This window comes from Calypte anna, chromosome 27 (assembly GCF_003957555.1).
Source record: "Calypte anna isolate BGI_N300 chromosome 27, bCalAnn1_v1.p, whole genome shotgun sequence".
NCBI classification, from domain to species: domain Eukaryota; kingdom Metazoa; phylum Chordata; class Aves; order Apodiformes; family Trochilidae; genus Calypte; species Calypte anna.
The window spans coordinates 1,776,768-1,796,037 of record NC_044272.1 but is presented as its reverse complement, the minus strand read 5'-3'; the positions used below and the strand labels follow the sequence as shown (position 1 = coordinate 1,796,037).

General features: G+C 49.0%; 2 protein-coding genes and 1 long non-coding RNA gene across 5 annotated transcripts; 1 reads left to right on the top strand and 2 right to left on the bottom strand.

The window, feature by feature from the left end:
- Window positions 1-578: 578 nt before the first annotated feature.
- CNP (2',3'-cyclic nucleotide 3' phosphodiesterase) lies at window positions 579-9,636 on the bottom strand. The gene is made up of 4 exons (XM_030465984.1): window positions 9,540-9,636; window positions 7,087-7,756; window positions 6,372-6,514; window positions 579-5,901 (listed from the first exon to the last, which is right to left on the bottom strand). Exons 1-4 carry the CDS (start codon window positions 9,540-9,542, stop codon window positions 5,449-5,451), a joined length of 1,269 nt encoding a protein of 422 aa, XP_030321844.1. The 5' UTR covers window positions 9,543-9,636; the 3' UTR covers window positions 579-5,448.
- Window positions 9,637-9,720: 84 nt separating this feature from the next.
- LOC115599803 lies at window positions 9,721-18,320 on the top strand. 2 transcript variants are annotated; one of them, XR_003988608.1, is made up of 4 exons: window positions 9,721-9,776; window positions 11,297-11,494; window positions 13,697-13,866; window positions 17,789-18,320. It is a non-coding gene; the product is annotated as an uncharacterized LOC115599803 (long non-coding RNA). The 2 variants fall into 2 exon arrangements; XR_003988609.1 differs by having other exon boundaries at window positions 17,693-18,320.
- Window positions 9,781-18,395, bottom strand: TTC25 (tetratricopeptide repeat domain 25). 2 transcript variants are annotated; one of them, XM_008505786.2, is made up of 12 exons: window positions 18,274-18,395; window positions 17,666-17,797; window positions 17,198-17,351; window positions 15,944-16,005; window positions 14,892-15,048; window positions 13,710-13,934; window positions 12,950-13,157; window positions 12,408-12,494; window positions 12,022-12,218; window positions 11,813-11,913; window positions 11,004-11,079; window positions 9,781-10,086 (listed from the first exon to the last, which is right to left on the bottom strand). In XM_008505786.2, exons 1-12 carry the CDS (start codon window positions 18,379-18,381, stop codon window positions 10,007-10,009), a joined length of 1,587 nt encoding a protein of 528 aa, XP_008504008.2. In that variant the 5' UTR covers window positions 18,382-18,395; the 3' UTR covers window positions 9,781-10,006. The 2 variants fall into 2 exon arrangements, with proteins under 2 accessions (XP_008504008.2, XP_030321842.1); XM_030465982.1 differs by lacking the exon at window positions 12,408-12,494.
- Window positions 18,396-19,270: the final 875 nt, after the last annotated feature.

Below are 19,270 nucleotides of genomic sequence, written 5' to 3'. Positions count from 1 at the left end.
TGCCAGAATTGTCCTGTTTAAGGGAATGCTGAGTTTGCTCTGGGATGAATTTCTTCACTGTATGTTGGTTTTGGTTTGGTTTTTTTTTTAATTAATCCACTTGAACACTTAATAGTTGTGCTAAAACTTGATTTTATTGAGCTTGATGTTTGATTTTATGTTAATCCATACCATGGATGAGGTCTTTCTGGCTCTGAAGAAATGCAAATATTCAGGTTACTGACTGAAAACGGTTACTGCGTGCGTGCAGCGTGCTGCGCTCCTGATGTTTACAGAACTGTACAAATCTCTCAAACTAGTCAAGTAGTTTTCAACTAGAAGTAATTTACTAGTCCAAAGAAGCAAGAAAATGCAAAGTCAAACTCTGAACTGACAGTCTGTCACTTGCTTCTCTTGCATAGTGTCAGGCTGGGTGCTTGGAGGGCTGGGGTGAGGCAGGAGCCGGGGCAGCTGCGCCGTCTCGCCTGGATTTGGGTCAGTGGTGCTGCCAGTGAACACAGGGTTGTTGTATTTGTCACCCTAATGGAGTGTCACAGCAATTGAGGACTCTGCTTCCAGAAATCTTCCTTTTTTTTTTCTTTTTTTGACTTGGTGCTTTGCTGAAGTTGAATTCTGCCTGGTAGCAGGGCTGGAGCCCAGTGTGTGGCGCAGGCTGAGAGCCTCGCACAGCCCTGCTGAGCAGTTGGGTTTGGGAGGAAATGTGGTGGCACTCATCAACACCACTGAGAAAGGCAGAGTCCTGGCAGCATTGCTGGGTTCAGAGGGTTTTGACCTGGCCTGTGGTAGTGTAGTGAGCTTTGAGGGGCTGGATTTTCTTGGGTGGGAAAAAGGGTGTTGGTACAAACACACTCAAGGCTTTCCCAGAGAAACCTGACACTAACTTTTATATAGTATGATTTAACTTCTTGCTGCAGGAACAATAAATTGCAATGAATTCATTGCATGAAAGGATTGCTTTGAACGCTAACATCTTTGTCTTCCTTCCTCTTGAGGGCTGCAGTTGTCCTGTCCCATGGGACAGCACTCCCAGGCTCCAAGTTAACTTCAGTTCCAGCAGTTGCAATAGTCTCGTGGTGCTGCACGACAGTCCTGTGGTTGTGTGTTGTCAGAATTCTTGACAATCTGCTTTCATAGAGGGAAGATATAAGGGCTTAAATTTTAGTACTGCAGAATACAGAAAGTATTTTATAATTCATTCAAAAGTCAGCTTTTAAAAGGTTAATTAATCTTTCCAAAAATAGACTCTACAATATTTATTCCAGTGTAACGTGATGGACTTGCCCGGATTGCACTGAGAGCAGATAAGGGCCTGGTGTCTTTCAGACTCTGAAATGGTAAATACTTGGGGAACTGAAATACTGGTCTATGCATCTTGATACTTCTCCAGTTCTTGTGGCACTTGTAAATCAGTTTACAGAACTGTTTTAGTGTGTCATTCTGGATTCATCATGTCTTGTCCCGTGTGTATTGATAGTACTGTACAGTTGAGGACTTCTCTGAGTCTTTCTATCACCATGCAGAGATGTGTTCTGCATTTGTCAGTGGTTTTTATTATTACTTCCCCTTCCTGCCAGTGAAGTGTGACAGGCTTCTTGCTCTCCAACCTTGGAATGAGACCATTCCATGGAGGACAGAAGGGGAGTGGCTTTTCTTCTGAGACAGAAAATGTATGCAGCGGATATTTATAAAACTTTACATGAATGCATGAATTAATGTAGTTAAATATTAATATGGTGAGTGCCATGACTTTTCTGAGGAGCATTGTGGTGTGCTTCAGGGTGCAGGTGAACACATGTTCCCTTCTTGCAGGGAGTGCTGGGGTCCAAGCAGCGTTTGGTGGCTCCCATTACCTCCAGGGCTGGAGATGTGGTGGCATTGTGACCTCCTCATGTCCTAGCCCAGCTTGGAGACACAGGACTCTGCTTCCTTCAGAACCATCTGCTCAGTGTGTGCTGCTCAGTCCATTGCCTTTCACCCATGGTAGTTCTGGAACATCATGGGTTGGATGTTGGGAGCAACCCCAGGGAATCTTGGTGCCATTTTTGCAGCTGCTTCAGCTCTGCAGGTCCCCCCCACCCCCCCTTGGGCTTCCATTGGCTCTGTGGGAGCTACCAGACACAGGGATTTGACAGAAAGACAGTGGATAAGTAGCTTGGAGTGGTGTGAGGCTGCTGCTTTTTCTAGGGTGATGCTGAAGGGGCAGGAGGTGGTTGCTGTCAGTGCCCCCCGAGAAGCAGGGGGTTGTTGGTGTGTGCACTGGTCTGACCTTCAGACCTCAAAGCCTGGTGTGATTTTTCTTGTGTGCATTTACTTTACAAGTCTGATGCTGTGTCAACTCCACCTTTTAGGGGAGGGTATTGAACGAATCCTTTCAGATCCACTGAACCTGGACTTGCAGTCAGCTGTAAAGCCCACTCAGATGCTTCTGGCTGCCCATTCTGTCTGGCTCTTCCTTGTTTCTGCTACATAGGAAGGTAGAGAGTTGCATTTCTAAACTGGAAGTGTTGCTGTAAGGCTGGATCCTTAGTGCTAAAGGCTTCTGACTGTTTTGTAAATTCCAGAATGCAAACTGGGGAGAGGGGGAAAAAGGAGAAAGTAAAATCGAGTGTTTAGGGACAACAGTATTATTATCCATGGAATATTGCCAGTCCCTCAGTTTTCTGTTATCTGACAGGGATTCAGTGAAGGCTGCAGGGCTGTTGTTCCCTTTCCCACATGGAAGCTCTCCCAGCTCCTGTGGCCACGTGTGGGCTCTGAGCCTGCACCCCCCTCCCGGTCACTCTTTAACCCACTGAATGACCAAAGTGTTTGGACCACACAGTGGTTTGCTCTTCTTTCCAAATTCCTTCCTCAGTTTCAGTAATAACTGAAGATATTCACTTATCTTCAAGTGGATGCTTTTCACCCCATTTAGATTTGTGCCTTGTACCCTCCCCACCCCATTCCCCGGGGGGATGGACACCTCGTGCTCTGGGGCTCAGGTCCCTCGTGGGTGGAAGCAGTGGGTCTGTGGGGTGGGAGGCTGCTCCCACACTGTGTTCTGGCAATGTCCCTGTTGTCCCTGCTCCCCAGGGACCTGCACTTGGGTTTGACAGACAAGGTGTAGTGCCTGGCTTAGAGACAGGGTTGTCCCTCGGTGCTGGGCAGGTTTTCCCTCTAGCACAGATCTGGCCTCTGCAGGAGAGTTCTGATGTGAATGTCAGCAGTGGGCTGAGCTGAGGCATCAGCTGCAGGATGGAGTTACTGAGCTGAGGCACCACTGGGGCTGCTGTGGGGGGCAGGAGTTGCGGGAAGAGCTGGGATGCTGCCTCCAGCAGGGCTGTGATTCTGGCCCACCAGGACCCTGAATTCCCCCCCTCCCAGCCCCCCAGTCAGGAGCTCATGCTTCAGAAAACGGCGTGAAGAGATGGTGGAGGGGTTGAGTGCCAAGTGTCAAACCAAGCCCCCTCGTTGCATGCAATCTGCTTTGTTGTAACCACCCCAGGAGTAGTCGAGACGAAACGAGATGCCGATGTGAAGCCAACTTGGAGAGGACACTGGACCCTCTGCTGCAGTATTTATCTGAATTTTGAAACTCGGAATGTTTACCTCAGTGTAAATATCTTAACCTTTCCCCTGGGAGGAAAGGCACCTTGCATGGAGCAATCACTGTCCCCACTGCTTTGCCAAACACTTCATCCTCTCCAAGGTGGGCGTCACATCGGCACCAACACTGTTCCTCTTTGGACCCTCACCTTTCTAGGATGTGAATGGTAAAAATGTGAATATTTGTTGTTTACTTCATTAGGCATAATTCATAATGATGTGTTTATATGAAGAATATCACAGACTGATAAAGCAAAACCATATGCAATTGGTTTACTTTATTATAAACTGTATATGATGTACAAACTAATAAAAATTGAAATGACGACAGTCTCACTGTTGTTCTTGAGCAGGCAGATAGAATATTCCAGGGGTGCATTTCAGTGCTGGATGGGAGCTGGAGCCAGGGTGTCCCCAGGGTGCTGGTAGGGCTGGGGGCTGGCCTGGGCAGGCACTGGCCAAGGCATCTTTGAGGTTGTGATGGAACAAACCCATGAGATTTCTGTTGGGAAAGGCCCAAGCTGGGCACCTGGCCCTCTGCCAGCACAGAAGTTATCAAGGTTTTCTCTGCTGAAGGTAAGGGAGGGTTACAGGTGCTACAGGGGATGTGTATGATTTTTTTTTTTTAACTTTATAATGAGAATTTACTGTCATCCATCTCTTTGAAACAGCAGGAACTATTTTGCAGTACTGGTAGACTCAAGAGTGTTTCCCAGATTACCCCAAAGCCCTCCTGGCTTTTGTTTAAATGTTGGGAAGAAATGTTCCAGTGGGCACCCAGCTACAGGGGAGCTGCACCCACACCACGGCTCCTTCCCAGGTAGGAGCCCAGCACACACTTGTCAAACACAGTAAGTATTTACAGATATTAATACAGGATTAATTTCACTATGCAGTTCACCAAACACTGAGCCATAGCATGAGTTTAAACTTGTCCTGACCTGAATCCATTAGTTGAGCTTTGGGTTACAGTGAAGTAGTGACCACAGAGCCACTGCCCGACGGGCTGGCTAAGAGCAAGACCACGTTTCAGTAAAACAGACTTAATTACAGAAGTGCTTGATCATTAACTTTTCCCAGCCAATGGTTTAGGTTTGAGCAGACTTAAGTTACACAGTTACTGTACCTCCACTTACTTCCTACATTACAGTGTTATGGCCATCCTAACTTAACATTCAAGTGCATTAGAGAAAACTAGTAAAATCTTGCATGAAGTACAGTTCTATACTTCAGACATGATTTTAGTTTCTATGAAATAAGATGGAAAAGACATTAGTTCATCTCTTCCACTCCCTGCCAAGGCAGGATTGTTCCCAACAGGACAAGGACACTGGACAGTGACATGTAAAGTGACATGACTGGAGCCAGGCTGCAGGAACTCAATGCCTCTCCTGGGATTCACTGGTTTCCCTTCAAGGCTGTGACAGCTGAGTGATGTCTGTCCCTTGGTGTGGGAGAAGGGGAGAGACAGGGTGCAGCTCACCTCACTTGGCTCCAGTTCTTGGTCTGCCACTGCTTATGGTGCTGACATGTAAAGACCTAACGATTGTGGTTCAGAGGGGAGTTATAAAAACATTGTTGATCTTCCTGAGGAAGAAAACAAGCAGAACACCATGGCTGGTTCACATCAAGGCTCAAAATACGCACAGCAGCTCTCTGGTTACTGCTGTCAGTTGCATGGCAGGCAGGAGCTGCTTGTTTTCTTCCTTGTTCTGAGGCCAAAAAACTCTCCCTGGAGAGGCTGCTCACCAGGGCTAGCTAAAGGGCTTACTTTAGTACAGGTAGAATTATTTCTCTTTACACTTTAAAGGTTACAGGAGTTACTTGCCTTTTAAAAACAAACACACTACCCTGCCCATGCTCCTAGATGATGGTGCAGGAACTAAAAGCAGAGCCCCGTTTGTTGGTGCTCTGCGTTGGCACCAGTTTTCCTTTCCCATAGTAACCTGAGAATATTGCTCTCACATCAATCTTTTTGGAAAGGGTGAGCATCCACATCCCATTATCAAAATACAGCAGTTTCCCTCCTCCAATTTCCCCCACTTGATCCCCTTTGTTTCCTGCCTTTTCCAGTTTCACAAACTCCAGCAGGTCGAGCCCGGTCTGGACGGCTTCAACACCATTGGCACAGCCCAGGGTGATGTGAGCCCGGCTGCCCCGTGGGAGGTTGTCAGTGGGCAGGATCTTGTCAGCATCCCCAGGCCACAGCTGCAGCTGCTGTTCACTCAGATCTACCCGAGCACCCACAGTTTTTGTTGTGATGAACAGAGCAGAAATGGACAAGGTGAAGCCTTTGCCGTACGAAGCCTTCACAACCTGAGAGAAGAGGGAGAAAACCATAAGATCATCAGCTGACTGTGGGCAGGTGGGAGTTGTAGCCCTGAGGTTGTTCTGTTGCTCCCAGGCCTGGTCAGGGAAGCCCCTGATTTGATATATTCAAAACACTGAGTGCAACTGGCAGGTGGTGGCCTCGTTCCTGCTCCATGAATTTGGAGCTGCTCACATCATTCCCCAAATTTAACTTGGGCTCATCTGTTCTGAAATAATTTAGCTGGAAGTGCAAATATCTGAACTTATCATCAGCCAAATCAAGCTGCTGGGGTTGACAAGGGGGCAGGAATATTTTGTCACTACAGTCACTCCTTCTCTCACAATTATGACTTTTCTATTGCATAGGATGTGTGGATGTCCCTGTCCCCTCCTGGCTCCAAGCCCACCCTGAGCACTTTGTGGATCCTCTGCTGGGAAGGAGGAAGGAAAATGGGGGGCAGAGCCTGGGGACTCACTTCTTGCTGTGCATATTCCTCAGCTCCAGCTGCTTTTCCAAACTCAGTGTATTTTGTGGTGCAGTGTAAGACCCCAGGTGGCCTCTTCACGAAGTAGCTGGTGAGATCCGTTTTCATTTTGGGATCATCAATAGCAGAGGCAACTGCAGAGACAGGTAAACAAAATCACTGTCAAAAAATTATGCCCCTGATATCACCCCTTGAGCCTAAGTCCCATCTCAGCTTTCTTCACCAACCTCTCCTTCATGGGTCACCTTTCCTACCGCTGAAAATGACCAGATGGGTAAATTAAACACCTTCCCCCTTGGCTAAGAGGTGGTGGAACTAGAAAACAGAAGCTTTTGTGCATCATTGTGGCTCATCCTAACCTTGCTGTCACCCTAAGCCATGATAATGTCATCACTCCCTGGAGGGACAAGAGTGCTGCAGCTTTCCCTTCTCTCTGACTCAGGGGAGGCTCAGCCCAGCACCTGAGCCAACAGCTCCCTGCAGTGTCACAGCTAAACAGACTTCTTAGGAAAACACTTCTGTTTAATTTTTATTTACAACAGCAACTTTATTGCTGAGAAATGCATTAATAGCTTTAAACAGGTTTTCTTGTCACTGACTTGGAACTCCTCATTCACTTTAGAAGCTGACCAAACTTGTTCCAGTTGCTGCATGTTAACACTTCACCAGCAGAGTAAGAACTTAGTAAGATTAGTTGTATACATACAGTATTTACTCTCCTTTTTGAAGGCTTTGAGACTTCCAAGCTCATCTAAGAAGGCCTGACCAGCCTTTCTCAGGATCTCTGAACTTCTTTTGCTCAAAAACCACCCAAAATACATGGGTAGGAATTCCTTCTCCAAGCTTGGCTTCATCTTCTTCAGCTCATCCACTGACAGTTTCCACTGATTCTTTTCCTTCAGCTGCAAGCAATCCATTCTCCACTGGGTTTTGGGCTCAGCAAAGATGATTTTGTACCGGTATTTGTCAGCAATATCAAAGAGCTGGTCCAGTCGTTCCCTCTCGTGGTGAGTGTCATCCAAAACAATAACGCTGATATCTCGTTTGCAATAGTCAACTAGATCCTCATCCACCTTTGAATACTCTTCAGGAATGGTGCTTCTTATCGAAGGTGTAATTTTATAGTTATCAACAGAGATGACCTTGCAGGCATCTTTATACCTATCGTGAATAGCCTGGGCCAGAGTGGACTTCCCACTGCCAGGCAGGCCTCTTAAAATAAAAAAGGTTTTGGATTCTTTGAGTGTGGAGATGGTATCTTCATCATCAAGAAAAGGGAAGTGCAAGCTTTCGGGTCTTTCTTTTGCTGATTGAGTAGACATTTTTCTAAATATTTTAGGCAGGAATGGGTGACTCTTCTTTGAGAAGCTCCTGTTCTGAAATGCAAGAAGAAAACGTTTTGCAGGTTAGCAACCCCAGGAGACTGCATGTTCCCAGGGCACAAGGACACTGCCGAGCACCTCTGCAGGTAAGAGGGACCCCAGAGAACATCCCCAAATCTCAAGCTGTTCCATGCAGCTGAAACCACCCCTGGCTGGTCCCAGAGCAGGGATCATGGCCTGTCCCATCACCCCATCCCTCTGAAGGTGCAGCTCCAGCCTCAGCAGCTGCCCCACAGAGAAGGGGAAGTTTCCCCAATCATGTGTCCTCCACAAAGCCACAGCTGGGTAGTTCTGAACACTTCATTTGACTAAAAAAATCTGCTGAGGGATTTGAGTCTGCTCAGGGACTCTGTCCCCATGGAAATGGGTGAAGTTTGCAAGGGGGTGGCCCCTCACGGTAAGCATTGCCATTTCTTCATGCTGCACTGAACATCAGCACCCTAAATGGCTCAAAGGAGGCAATTTGGGCTCCTCTCCTGGTGAAGAGGAACTGAAATTGCTTCCGGCAGAAAGCCCCAGCCAGCAGCTGCAGAGCTGAACATGAAAGTGAAACCAAGCTCCAAGCACATGGAAAAGTGAACAGGGAACAGTAGCCAGTTCTGGAGCTGGAGCTACGTTTCCCTCCACTCTTGCCAGCAATTCCGGAAAGTGGAATTCCAGATTAATTCCCAGCAAGGGCTGGGAAAACACGGGGCTGAAAGGAAACGAGAGATTTCTCCAGCTGTTCAAGCTTTTCAATAGCACCAGGGCAGCCACTGTTTTTTGGGTCGATACGTGACCTTCCCTCGCCCAGCCCGTGACCTGCTTGAGCCAAAGGCTGCTCCAGGGGCCACAGTGATGCTGAAGGATGTGACTTTCTGCCTTTGAGGCAAAAATCGAGGTGTTTTAAAAACATAAACGTTCTGCCCCTGGTAGAAAAATACAGCTTCCCCGTTTACAGGGTGAAGATACTGTTTAAAAAAGAACCACAACTGTTTCAGTTGATTAACTTTACTATCTCTTATTCCAGAATGTGGGAGGAACCAAGGGGCTTCCAGGAGAGCAAGTACCACGAGGCTCTTTCTGGGACCCTTCCCCATAGATTCGAGGCTCCCAGACCGTGGTCCAGGAGAAAGCAGACGGTGCAAGGCACCTCCGGGAGCTGATACCGTGAGTGTCCCGGTGGCCTCGCCGTTCCTGGGGTCGTGTGCCGGGCTGGGCCGGGCCAGTCCTGCTATTTTGCTGAGAGCAGCTGCTGGGGCTGCAGCCTCTGAGGCTGCTTTTCAAACGAGCAAACAAAAGAACAATAATAGAAAACACACCCCGGCCCCATTGTTTGGCCGCCAGCTCGGAGGATAATGGTCGCCTTCATGGGATGGGACCAGGCAGGGCCCGGCCGGACAATGGCCCCTCAGAGCCCCGCGTCGGCGGAGCTCTGGTCCCGGGGGGACAATCCCCCATTGAGCCCGAGCCCCGTCCCCCTCCTCCCCACAAAGCTCCCGCTTGTCCCCGGGCTCCCGGCGGGACCAGGACCGGGACCGGGACCCTCTAGCTGCAGCGATGCTCCAGGCACTGGGGCTTCGGGGGTGCTTCGTTCCCGGGATCCCCGGGATGGAGACACTGCACCCCCGGCCCCACCATGGGGTCTGTCCCCCGGGTCAGCGATTGTCCCCGGACGCCCCCTGCCCCCTCCCCGTTTCCCACGTGTCCCGCATCCACGGCGATGCCGCCGGGCGCTTCCTCCCCTTCTGGATCCGCAACCCGCTCCGGGGGGCAGCAGCCCCGGTCCCGCACTTACCATGGTGAGGGCAGCGGCCGCCGGTACAGAGCGGGGCGGCGGGGAAGCGGCTCTGGGGTGGGTGCGAGCACGGCCCCTTTCATAGCTCCGGCCCCCCCCCCCGCTTCGACCGGGGCCGCGCAGGCGCGGGGGGACCCGAAGGGACCGGGAGGGGCCGGAGGGCCGGGCCGAACCCAGCCCTCCCCCGGAGGCTCAGCCCCTGTCCCGGAGCTCCCCCACCGGCGAGGCAGGCGGCAGGTACGAGAGACTACGGGAAAGATGCGGGAAGATTCGTGTTTGCAACCCGCGCATATTTCGGGACGTTCTGCTCTGCTGCGGTTCCTCAGCCCCAGCTTCTCCCTCCCGTCTCTTTTTCCCCCTTTGCTCCTGTTCCGTTTTCTTATTCCTTCCCCCCCCCCCCTTTTTTTATTGCTTCCGTGTTCTTTATCGTTCCTGGCATCTTATATTTAGTTTTCATCTTCTTGCTTCTATGTGCTTTCCTCACTTTCCTTTGTCTCTCCGTACATCTGGAAGTTGTCTTCTGAGTCTGTATCGCTGAAATCGCCACCTGGGGATGTAAAAATAATATTAAACCAAATTCCAGCACCGAGGGGTCAGTAGAAAAGAGACAGCCCTGGTCTCCATCATCACACCTCTCCGCTAATTTGCAGTGGCAGGACAAGGGGCAACAATTTCGGACTGGAAGAGATCAGATCCCGGGGAGGGGCACCCACAGCTCCTCTGGTGCCCAGGGCCAAGCTGGAGAGGGCTTGGAGCAACCTGCTCTAGTGGGATGTGTCCCTGCCCCTGGCATGGGGGTTGGGACTAGATGGTCTTTAAGGTCCCTTCCAACCCAAACCAGTTTGGGGTTCTGTGATTTTTCGTCTCACAGAACAGGGTTTGCTGCCGGGGGAGGGTGCCGAGGGCAGAGCCGGGACCTACGGGACCCCCAAAGCTCTGGGCTCGCCCGCCCCACGGTTGCCGGGGAGGTGCTGCCACCTCCTGCCCAGACTGAACATCGCTCCGGGCCGCAGCTCCAAGAGTTCAGCACTTTTAGGCAGATTTTGATTCCAGACTTGTAAGGAAATCTACTTTTTTACACCCTGAGGGTGTTTTTGGAGTCTCCCACACTGTGGGTCTCAGTTATTCACAGGCACTTTTACAGCCACGTTTTCCTTCTGACAGCACCCATCATTCTGTGCTCTGGGCACTAGAGCTGCTGTTAATAAAAACAGGTTTTTAAATGCATGGCACTGAAGAGTGAAAGTGTTATCAAGGCTTTGCTGACCCCACTTGCTTTGGTTTACCAGGCCACAAGTTCTCACCATGCTTTGGCTTCACATACCAGTGTGTACTGGTAACAGAGGATGCAATATGGGCCGGGAACTGCTGCCTAGAATGGACTGCTTTGTTCCCATGCTTCAGAAAAGGAAAGTGAGGAATTTAATTGTATTTATGGGGTGCAGAGGTCTAAATGACAACTACCTTTAGCAGAGTAAAACGTTGTCTCGTCTGTTTTGTTCAGCCCTTTGACGAAGCTTCTGCTCACATCATCCAGGGCCTGAAAGTGATATGGCTTATTAGTGAAAACTCTACAGATGCAGTTACACACCTCAGCTTTTCCTGTTTTCCTTTGATCTGTGCTATCAATACCTACTCTCTACAACAATATGCTCTGTTTCTCCCTACAGTGATTCCTGCCTCTTAACAGTCCCTTATCAAATGTCTCCTTCCCTGAAGATGCCATCTCTCTCATGCTACCATTTTTCTTCTGGCAGGAGAAGAGGCTGTGCCTGAGGGACACCCAGGAGGGATCATCAGCCAGGTGTCTGTGCTGTGAGTGGTGCCCCTGTCAAGTCAGTGAGAGCTGGCTACATGCAGACTGTTTGTCAGAGGCTGCTGCCCATGCCTGGACCTTCTTACAAGGTTTGATGCAAAATTATTTCTCTGGGACATTTTGGAGAGGCCAGAAAAAGGTGAGCTGTGATCAGCAGCTGAGAGCAACTTAGCACAGCAAAGACACTGCTGTGTTCTATGTGTGAAATCCTTACCCCTGGGAGGTAAGAAGAAAATTTTGTTATGACCTGTGGGACTTTCCCCTTCTATATGCTGGACTGGTTCAAAACTGGGGTGAAGTTTTCCAAGCCAGGATGTTTCATAACTTCAAAAACATAAAGGGCTTCAGAGGCTGCATTTTCCCCTTTGCAAGAGGATTGTAAGGGACCTGGACAACAGTTACAGCTGATTTACTGATGCTGCCCCATGCTTCTCTCACTTTGCTAAGAGCCACTTACAGCGATGATGGCTGCCCGAGCAGCGTCGTTGTGAAGAAACTTGGCCTTCTCAAGTGCTTTTTCAAAGTTAATGATTGCAGACCAGTAATTCTTTAATTTTACTGTAACAGACAAATGAAAACATAAATCACAGTGATGTTTTTTTGCTAAGATGCTGAACAGACAGGCTGGCTCCAGACTGAGAACAAAGTTTGTACTAACACCTTTACCTTCTGCTTGTGCCACTAGTACAATAGCACGGTATTGCCACTTAACATTTCCCTCTTCATCTGCTGTCTGAAGGGACTTCTGGCCACAATATCGGGCTTCTTCAGCTCTATTCAGCTCCAGGTAACATTGGCCAATTTCATGGAACAGCCAGGTCTTCTCCAGGCTGGATTTTGCCAATGGAATCTTCTCCTCCCAGCTGTAAGAAATGCCAACACTGAATCTCATGAGGTACAGTTATAATTTCAACCACTGATTCTATAAACAAAGGGTTCCAGGTACTGTTGTTATGGAAAACGTCACATCCCCCCTTAAACAAACCAAAAAGACAGAATCTAATTAATTCAAAACACAACCTTAAGCCTTTTCTGTTACCAAGTTTACATACGCGTCAATAGCTTTCTGGAATTTGCCAGTTCTGGCATGAACTCTGCCAATGTTTTCAAGGGCTCTGGATACAGCATCTGGCAGGTTGCTGCATTGAAAAAAAAAAGAAATCATAGTAGCTGACACAGTCTAGTTGCACATTACAGTCTGTGCTTCCTTAAGCCTCATGTATTTTCTCTGGGGCTCAACTTGGCTTCAGGCTCAGTGTTGAGAAATTAAAGGACCAACATCAGACTGAAGCTCATCAAATCAAGGTAGATTTTTTGTTTCTGTCCTTCCAATGTAATTTACATCAGTTTGAAAAAGCAGTAAAACTAGGTACCTCATTCCTGACTCTATTGCTAATTGTTAACTTTATTTGGCATAACTGGGGTGGAGATCACCTGGAGAGAGGCAGAATCAGCCACTTCAGACCATGACACTTGGGCAGAGTCTGAATGTGTTGCCCTTCCAGGTGAGAACTACAACACTACCTGATCCTAAAACATCTTAACAGAGACTCTTTCCCCTTTTACCCATCCATCTGAACTTCTCAGCACTTACTTCTGCCTGGCGACTTCCAGGTCTGTTCTGTGGCTTTTCAGAGCTGCCTCCACCTGGCCCATCTCTAGCTGAGCATTCCCAATGCAGCTGTGGAGGTTTCCAATCAACTCATTCTTGTTGGGAACATCCTCATCTGACCACTCTTGGATTGTTCTTAACAGACGTTTAGCTTTCTTGCAGCTTTCTTCAGGGTCCTCACCAGTTAGCACTAGAGGCAAAGAGGAAAGTTCAGTTCTTGTGTGGGAACAGTGATATTGGACACAGGGCAGCTGTGTAAGCCCCAGATATCTCTTGGAATTCTCATTCTAGTCTCCAAGAAATCTGCCTGTGGGAAATGGTACTTCTGACCCTCCACCTGGCATTCTCTACAATGAACATTTTTGGCAATGAAGCCAATGCAATGAAGCATTTTTGAACTACAGAAAAAACCCCAGTAAAAAAAACCTCCTGATTACTACACCAGCCAGAGGCATCTGCTGAGCATACAGCCTACCTGGCTTCATTATCTAAGTGGTATCCTGAAAATCACTCAGAAAGACCCCAAATACAGAAAAAGCTGAGGAAAAAAAAGTGTTGGATTCTGTGCCTAAGGAAGTGTTGGGAAAGGTGGAGGTTACAAAGGTAAATACCTCCCCCAAAACTGCCTGCTAGTGCCTGTTAATACTTGAGCTGCTTCCGTTGTTGTGCTCTGTAATTACTACAGCAAATAATTCCATGTGCCAATCATAATTTCCTTACTGCTTCCAGACAGGACACCTACACATGTCAATGTCCTCCATGCTCTTTGTGATGTATCTGCCAACTTCAGATGGTTTTAGTTTCTTCTCCCGGATCCACCTTTGCTGCCTGAGCCTCCGCTCTCGCACCCGGGCGTAAATCGGCTCCTGCTGCTGCCAGAACTCCCTGCGCTTCTCCAGGTAGGAAATCCCACTGGAAACCAGGTCTCCTACTGTGGTCCCTTTCTTTGTGCTGCTCTCCATCAAATCTGAAAATCAGATGGTAGAACCCAGGAGGATATTAATGTATGGGATAGGCGAAGGTGCAGTTCAGCTTCTTGTCCGTGTTCTGATGGAGAGAGGGTCCTAAAAATTAAAAGTCTTCAGTGCTCCTCAGAACTGATGTAATTAGGAGAGGTGTCTTGTAATTAGGGAAAGGTGTCTTGCTCTCCCCAGCCCTGGTAGCTGCTGCCTTCTCTGCTGGTAAGAGCCAAGAAGGAGCCCAATGCATGGGGGCACCAGTGCTAAGCAAGCACCTGCCATTGCTGGCCACAGCTGTATGGATGTTTGTCCTGAAATGCACTTTGAAAAGTCTCAGGGATTAGATTGCAAGACAGACACTGAGAGGGAAATGCCTGGAAACCTGACAGCTCACATATATTATTAATGTTGGTAATACCATAAAGCCTGTGAGCACACTGAGTTCTTAATGACCTCACTATTCCCGGGTAAAGAGTTCCCTAGGAAAATACTAAAGGGGAATCACCTTTCTGCCTGGTTCTCATATAAGATACTTCTCCAAATCCTGCATCTTGATTTTGACAGCATTTATAGCAAAACCACAAATGAGTTACAGTCTTACAAGTAATGCTTTGCACTTAATGCAAGTGTTAGTAGAATTTATCATTATGCCAGAAGTTAATTTGCAATTATACTGTTTCTGGTTTAGACTTCATCAGCACAAATTGCTTTCTCTTCAGTTAGTGTAAAAGCTTGCCATCCAGCAGGGAAGGAAATATGTTCAGATGTAATTATGAGTATTGGATCTGGCTTTAAAAATACCTATACTCTCCAGACACCTGCCTCTCTCACAACCACTGCAAGATTTCTGTGCTCTGTGAGCTCTGATACAAATATGAAATAGTCAGAGCAATATAAAAGAAAGAGAAAAAAGAAAAAAGAACCAGCTTAGAAGAAACATGTAGTTAAATACAATGGAGAAAGACCTTTATCCTTGAGCAACTCTTCTAAGTAGAGCCTGTCATCATAAAGGTCTCCAAGAAGCTGTCTCTCTATTTTTGGATTCCTCACAGGCTTCTGTTTCTTTGCCCGTTTTTGAGCCTTAGTCAGTTTGATTGAGAGTTTCTCATTTGCTTTTCTTATCTACAGGGAGAAAAAATAAGGGATTTGGGGAGAATTAGTGGGGAACACTAGAATTAGCAGAATTCAGTTTGCACTCCATATAAGTCAACTTATTTTTAAAGAAAAGCAGAAAGTCAACATCTCACCAAATTGTCTTGGTCATTAGAAACAGAACTTTTGCACCCAGTTTTGCTCCCTCACTTCCAAGAGCAAGAAAGGCATTATAATGAGAGGAAGAAGTTGTGCCCTTGTGTCCTGCACCATTCTAGAGGGTTTCCTAATCAGTGCTGTGGGAGGACTTGAAGGCTTTGGGAAAGCCCAGAGCTTTCCCTTCTGAAGCATCAGGAGGGCATTTCTGAAGTTTCACATCCAAAATTCCAATTACTGCAGTGCTAATCTTTAGGCTCCTTTGTATAAATTATTTTTTACCCCTGAGTACCCATAATTCCAGATGAAGGGAGCAGTGAGCAGTCATTGCACTGGTTTCAAAGGGAAATGTGGTTTGGCATCTCTAAGGAACCAGGCACTGCTTCAATGAACTGCCCCAAAATGAAGCAATCGAGAAAGTGTCCATTATCAAACACATGAACCTTAAACATCAGCTAAACCCAAAGTAAATACTGTAGATAAATGTGCCCTGGCTCCAACCTCAGTGCTGTTACTTATTACCCTTTGATGGGTGATCAGCAACGCCCTGCCCTCTGCCTTCTCCTTTAAATTCTGTGATGTTTGAAGCAGTGAGTGCAAAAATGCTCCCTAAGAGATCCCTGAGCTTCCTACACCCAGGAGCCACTTCCCTGCCCGACCTGTGTTGCATCCCTTTTGCTGCAGAAACCATTCCTCCTCCAATGCCAGAAAGTATTAATGTTATAAAAACTCCAGTTAGCTCCTGAAGCAAGAGCTCTTCAGACTGTACCTCGGCCTGCCTGCTTATGAAGTTCACATCCTTTTTAATCTCCAGTTTAACTGAGGATGGACCTGCAAATACAGAGAAAATACCTGTTAGTGTTCAAAACCAGCAGCAAATTGCCTGCAGCCCAGATGCTTGAAGGCATTTAAAGCCCTGGGCTCAGTGTACCAAGCATGGCAAGCTTTTCAGCTGGGACTTGCAAAGACCTGGGCATTTGTATTAAGCTAAGAAAGCAGTGGAAAGGAAGCCAGATCTGGGAATTTTCCCTGGTTTGTGTTTTGGTTTGTTTTGTTTTTTTTTAAATAAGCATCATGTATGGAAGAGCTTCAGGCTGTTCCGTGGCTGGGATCTGAAGTTAATCTGTGGCACTGGAGGTGGACTGAAGTTTTGAAACTGATTTCTGGGAGAGTCAGGCAGCTGGATGAGCCCTCCAGGGGCAGCTGGATGAGCCCGCCAGGATGAGGGCTGTGTCTGGGGGTGCAGCAGGTCCTGGCTCTGGGGATCCAGCTGAGGAGCCAGGTGGGAGGTGCAGCAGCCTGGCCAGGCAAACACTGGGTGCCTGGGGCACATGTTGGGGCTGTCCCTGTGTCTGAGTGTGGCTGCACGTCCTGTCCACGCTCATCAGCGTGTGACAGTGTGGCCAAGAGAAAAACTAAGGGAAAAGGGACAAGTTTGCAGTTTGTTTTGGCCACCATGGGGTCCTTGGCCTTTTCTGTCTCCAGCAGGACTCCGTTCTGTCACTGAAGCCAGAAGTTATGAAAGCAGTGCCCCACTGCAGCAGCAGCCAACAGTTTCACTGCTCTTATGCAATGTGAACTGGGGGGGGATGTCAGGATCTCGGGAGGGCCAGGCACAGGTAGCAAGGCAAATTCCATTGTGAACTTTATCCTAAAATTCAAAGATCTCAAAAGGGGTCCTGTAATGAGTAGGGCTGTAAGCATATCAGCTGCTTTATTCTGTATTACCTTGACATTGACTTGGAATGATAATTTACTCAGTTATTAGACACTAGACACTGTATATGAATAGGCATCTGGCCAAAAAAAAAAAAAAAAAAAAAAGAAGAATAAAAAAAGACCAGGGCTCTGGTTTTTGTGCTTCCTGGTATCAACTGAGAACTGCTGCTGAGCATTTGAATCCAGGAGCAAAGAAACTGTTGGTGCAGGGTCCTGGGGTCACTTGCAGAGCTGACTGGCCGTGGGCTCTCCAGCCAGCAGGCTCTGGCTGTACTTGCAGGGGTCATAAAATGCAGAATCTTACTCCCAACACAGTTGACAATTGCCTCCTGGCATTTCTCGATGCCCAGCTTGAACTTCTCTTGATCTGGACGCAGCCTGTGGCCTCGATGGTAATGCACTAATGCAAATTCAAAGTCACACATGGTATACAATGCCTCAGCTTTTTGGTAGAGTCCCTGAAATGGCATGAGTGGGGAAAGGAAAAAAAAAAAAAAGAGAAATAATGAAAAAAACCCAGAAGCTTCAGAGATCTCAGTTAACAGGTTGCTAGGCAGAAGTGAGAGCCCTGTGTTGTCCCCATCTGCATACAACAAAATCCAACCCTGGAACTCAGTTGCTGACTGGGCACTTCCCCTTCTATGGGTGGGAATAAAATAAAAATACCACGAGGTGTTTGGAGTCAGCTGTCTGTACACAAAACTGTCTCCCTGGCTCTCCTGGGTGTCACAGAAAAGACCAGCCCACACTCTTGTCACTTTGTGCTGTTTACCTTGAAGAATGTTTTGTCATTTTGCAGAGAAGCTTCAGCATCTTTCAGGGCATTCTCAGTGTCTCCAAGCTTCAGGTAACAGTTTGAGCGGGCAGCCAGGCAGTCCCTGTCTCCTTCTCTCAGCTGCAGTGCCTGGAACAGAGGAGATGTGGAAGTCACCAGTGCTGGGCCCAGCACCACACATCCATGTGAGCACAAGTTTGATGCAACCTCCTGTGTCCCAGCATGGATCTTGATGATTGATGAGGTTAAAAACAAATTTTACTTTCTCTTTACACATTCTCTTGATGTTCACATTTCTCTGCAGCTCTCCCATCTTTCTGCACTTCCAGGAGCATCCCCAGCACCCACCAATTCCTCTCACTGCCCCACCTTGGCCACCTCCTTTCATGCTGTGACCTCCGAGCGCCCTTGGGGACGTTTCCCTTCGTGCCACCACCTCGGCGGGCTACGACTCCTCACGCTGCCACCTCCTCTTACCTGGGTCCCACATTTCTCCACGTGTCCCTCCTCTTCGTGCCGCCACCTCTGCCAACCCCTCCCGTGTGCCACCGCCACCCACATCCCATCGCGACCGCCACCTCCCAGTGCCACCCCGGACCCCTCACGTTGTTGTAGCAGATCAGGGCTTTGTCGTACTCGCCCAGCCGGCACAGCTGCGTCCCCTCGGTCATCAAGTTGGAGAAGGTGCTGACGGGCCCGCCGGCCGCCTCCATGGCCAGGCCGCTGCTACCGCCGTCGCTTGGCAACCGCTGCCTAGCAACCGCCCCACTTCCGGCGCCGCACGAAGCCCCGCCCAGTCGGTGACGTCACGGCTCGCCCGGGCTGGTTTCCCGCGCCCCGGTAGCGGTTCCCGAGGGAGGAGAATTTACCTAAAATACCGAAGTTTGCCTAAAGTCAGCAGTCCCTCCGTGCCGTGATCCACCGCCTCTTGATCCCCCAGGCCCTGCCCAGCCCTTCACGGGCAATGCGGGGTGGCGGGAGGCTCGGTGTAAACGGGAAGTGCCCGTGTTCCGCCCAAACGCGTGCAGGCTCTGACCGGAGCCGCGGGGCGAGGTCCCAACCTCCTCCCGCCTGCCCTGACCCGCTGGGGTTTTGCTCTTCCACCCATGTTTCGCATACCCTGAGCGGGAGGCTGGGAGAGGAACCGGGGAATGGGAGCGCAGGCGCGGGGTGAAACCGCTTCGCAAGAGCTCTTGGTGTGAACGCCCCGGCTGAACAGGTTCCTCCGGTTAGGAGCCGGTGCCCACCGCCGGGGTTTTGCCACGGGGCAGCCCCCAGCGAGGCGCAGCAGGGAGGGCATCGAGCGCTGCTCGGTGTGTGCTGGCAGCCGCGGTGCTGCTTTCATCACGGCGGTGTCCAGTCCTGGGCAAACGCAGGATGAGTGTGAGGAGCTGCTGGTTCTTCTCTCGGCAGCTTCAGTCTTGACTTGATTTCGGCCTTGGGTGAGACCCTGCCAAGATGAGGGTTTGAAGTCATTTTTTTCCTGCCAAATGACTCAGAGTGGGTGTGGCGTGTCCATCCTGCTGGGAGGCTGCTGCTGGGTTCTGGATGCAGCCCAGGAATGAGGGGGCACATCCTCACTCCGTGGCTCCCGGGATGGGG

Coding starts and splice junctions, on each gene's coding strand:
- CNP (XM_030465984.1), bottom strand. Junction 6,515..7,086: donor CAAAAAGGAGAGTAAATACT/GTATGTATACAA, acceptor CTGTCTCTGCAG/TTGCCTCTGCTATTGATGAT. Junction 5,902..6,371: donor AGGAATATGCACAGCAAGAA/GTGAGTCCCCAG, acceptor CTCTTCTCTCAG/GTTGTGAAGGCTTCGTACGG.
- TTC25 (XM_008505786.2), bottom strand. CDS start 18,381: ATGGAGGCGGCCGGCGGGCCCGTCAGCACCTTCTCCAACTTGATGACC. Junction 13,158..13,709: donor CATGGAGGACATTGACATGT/GTAGGTGTCCTG, acceptor CTTTGCCTCTAG/TGCTAACTGGTGAGGACCCT. Junction 11,914..12,021: donor ACTAGTGGCACAAGCAGAAG/GTAAAGGTGTTA, acceptor TGTCTGTTACAG/TAAAATTAAAGAATTACTGG.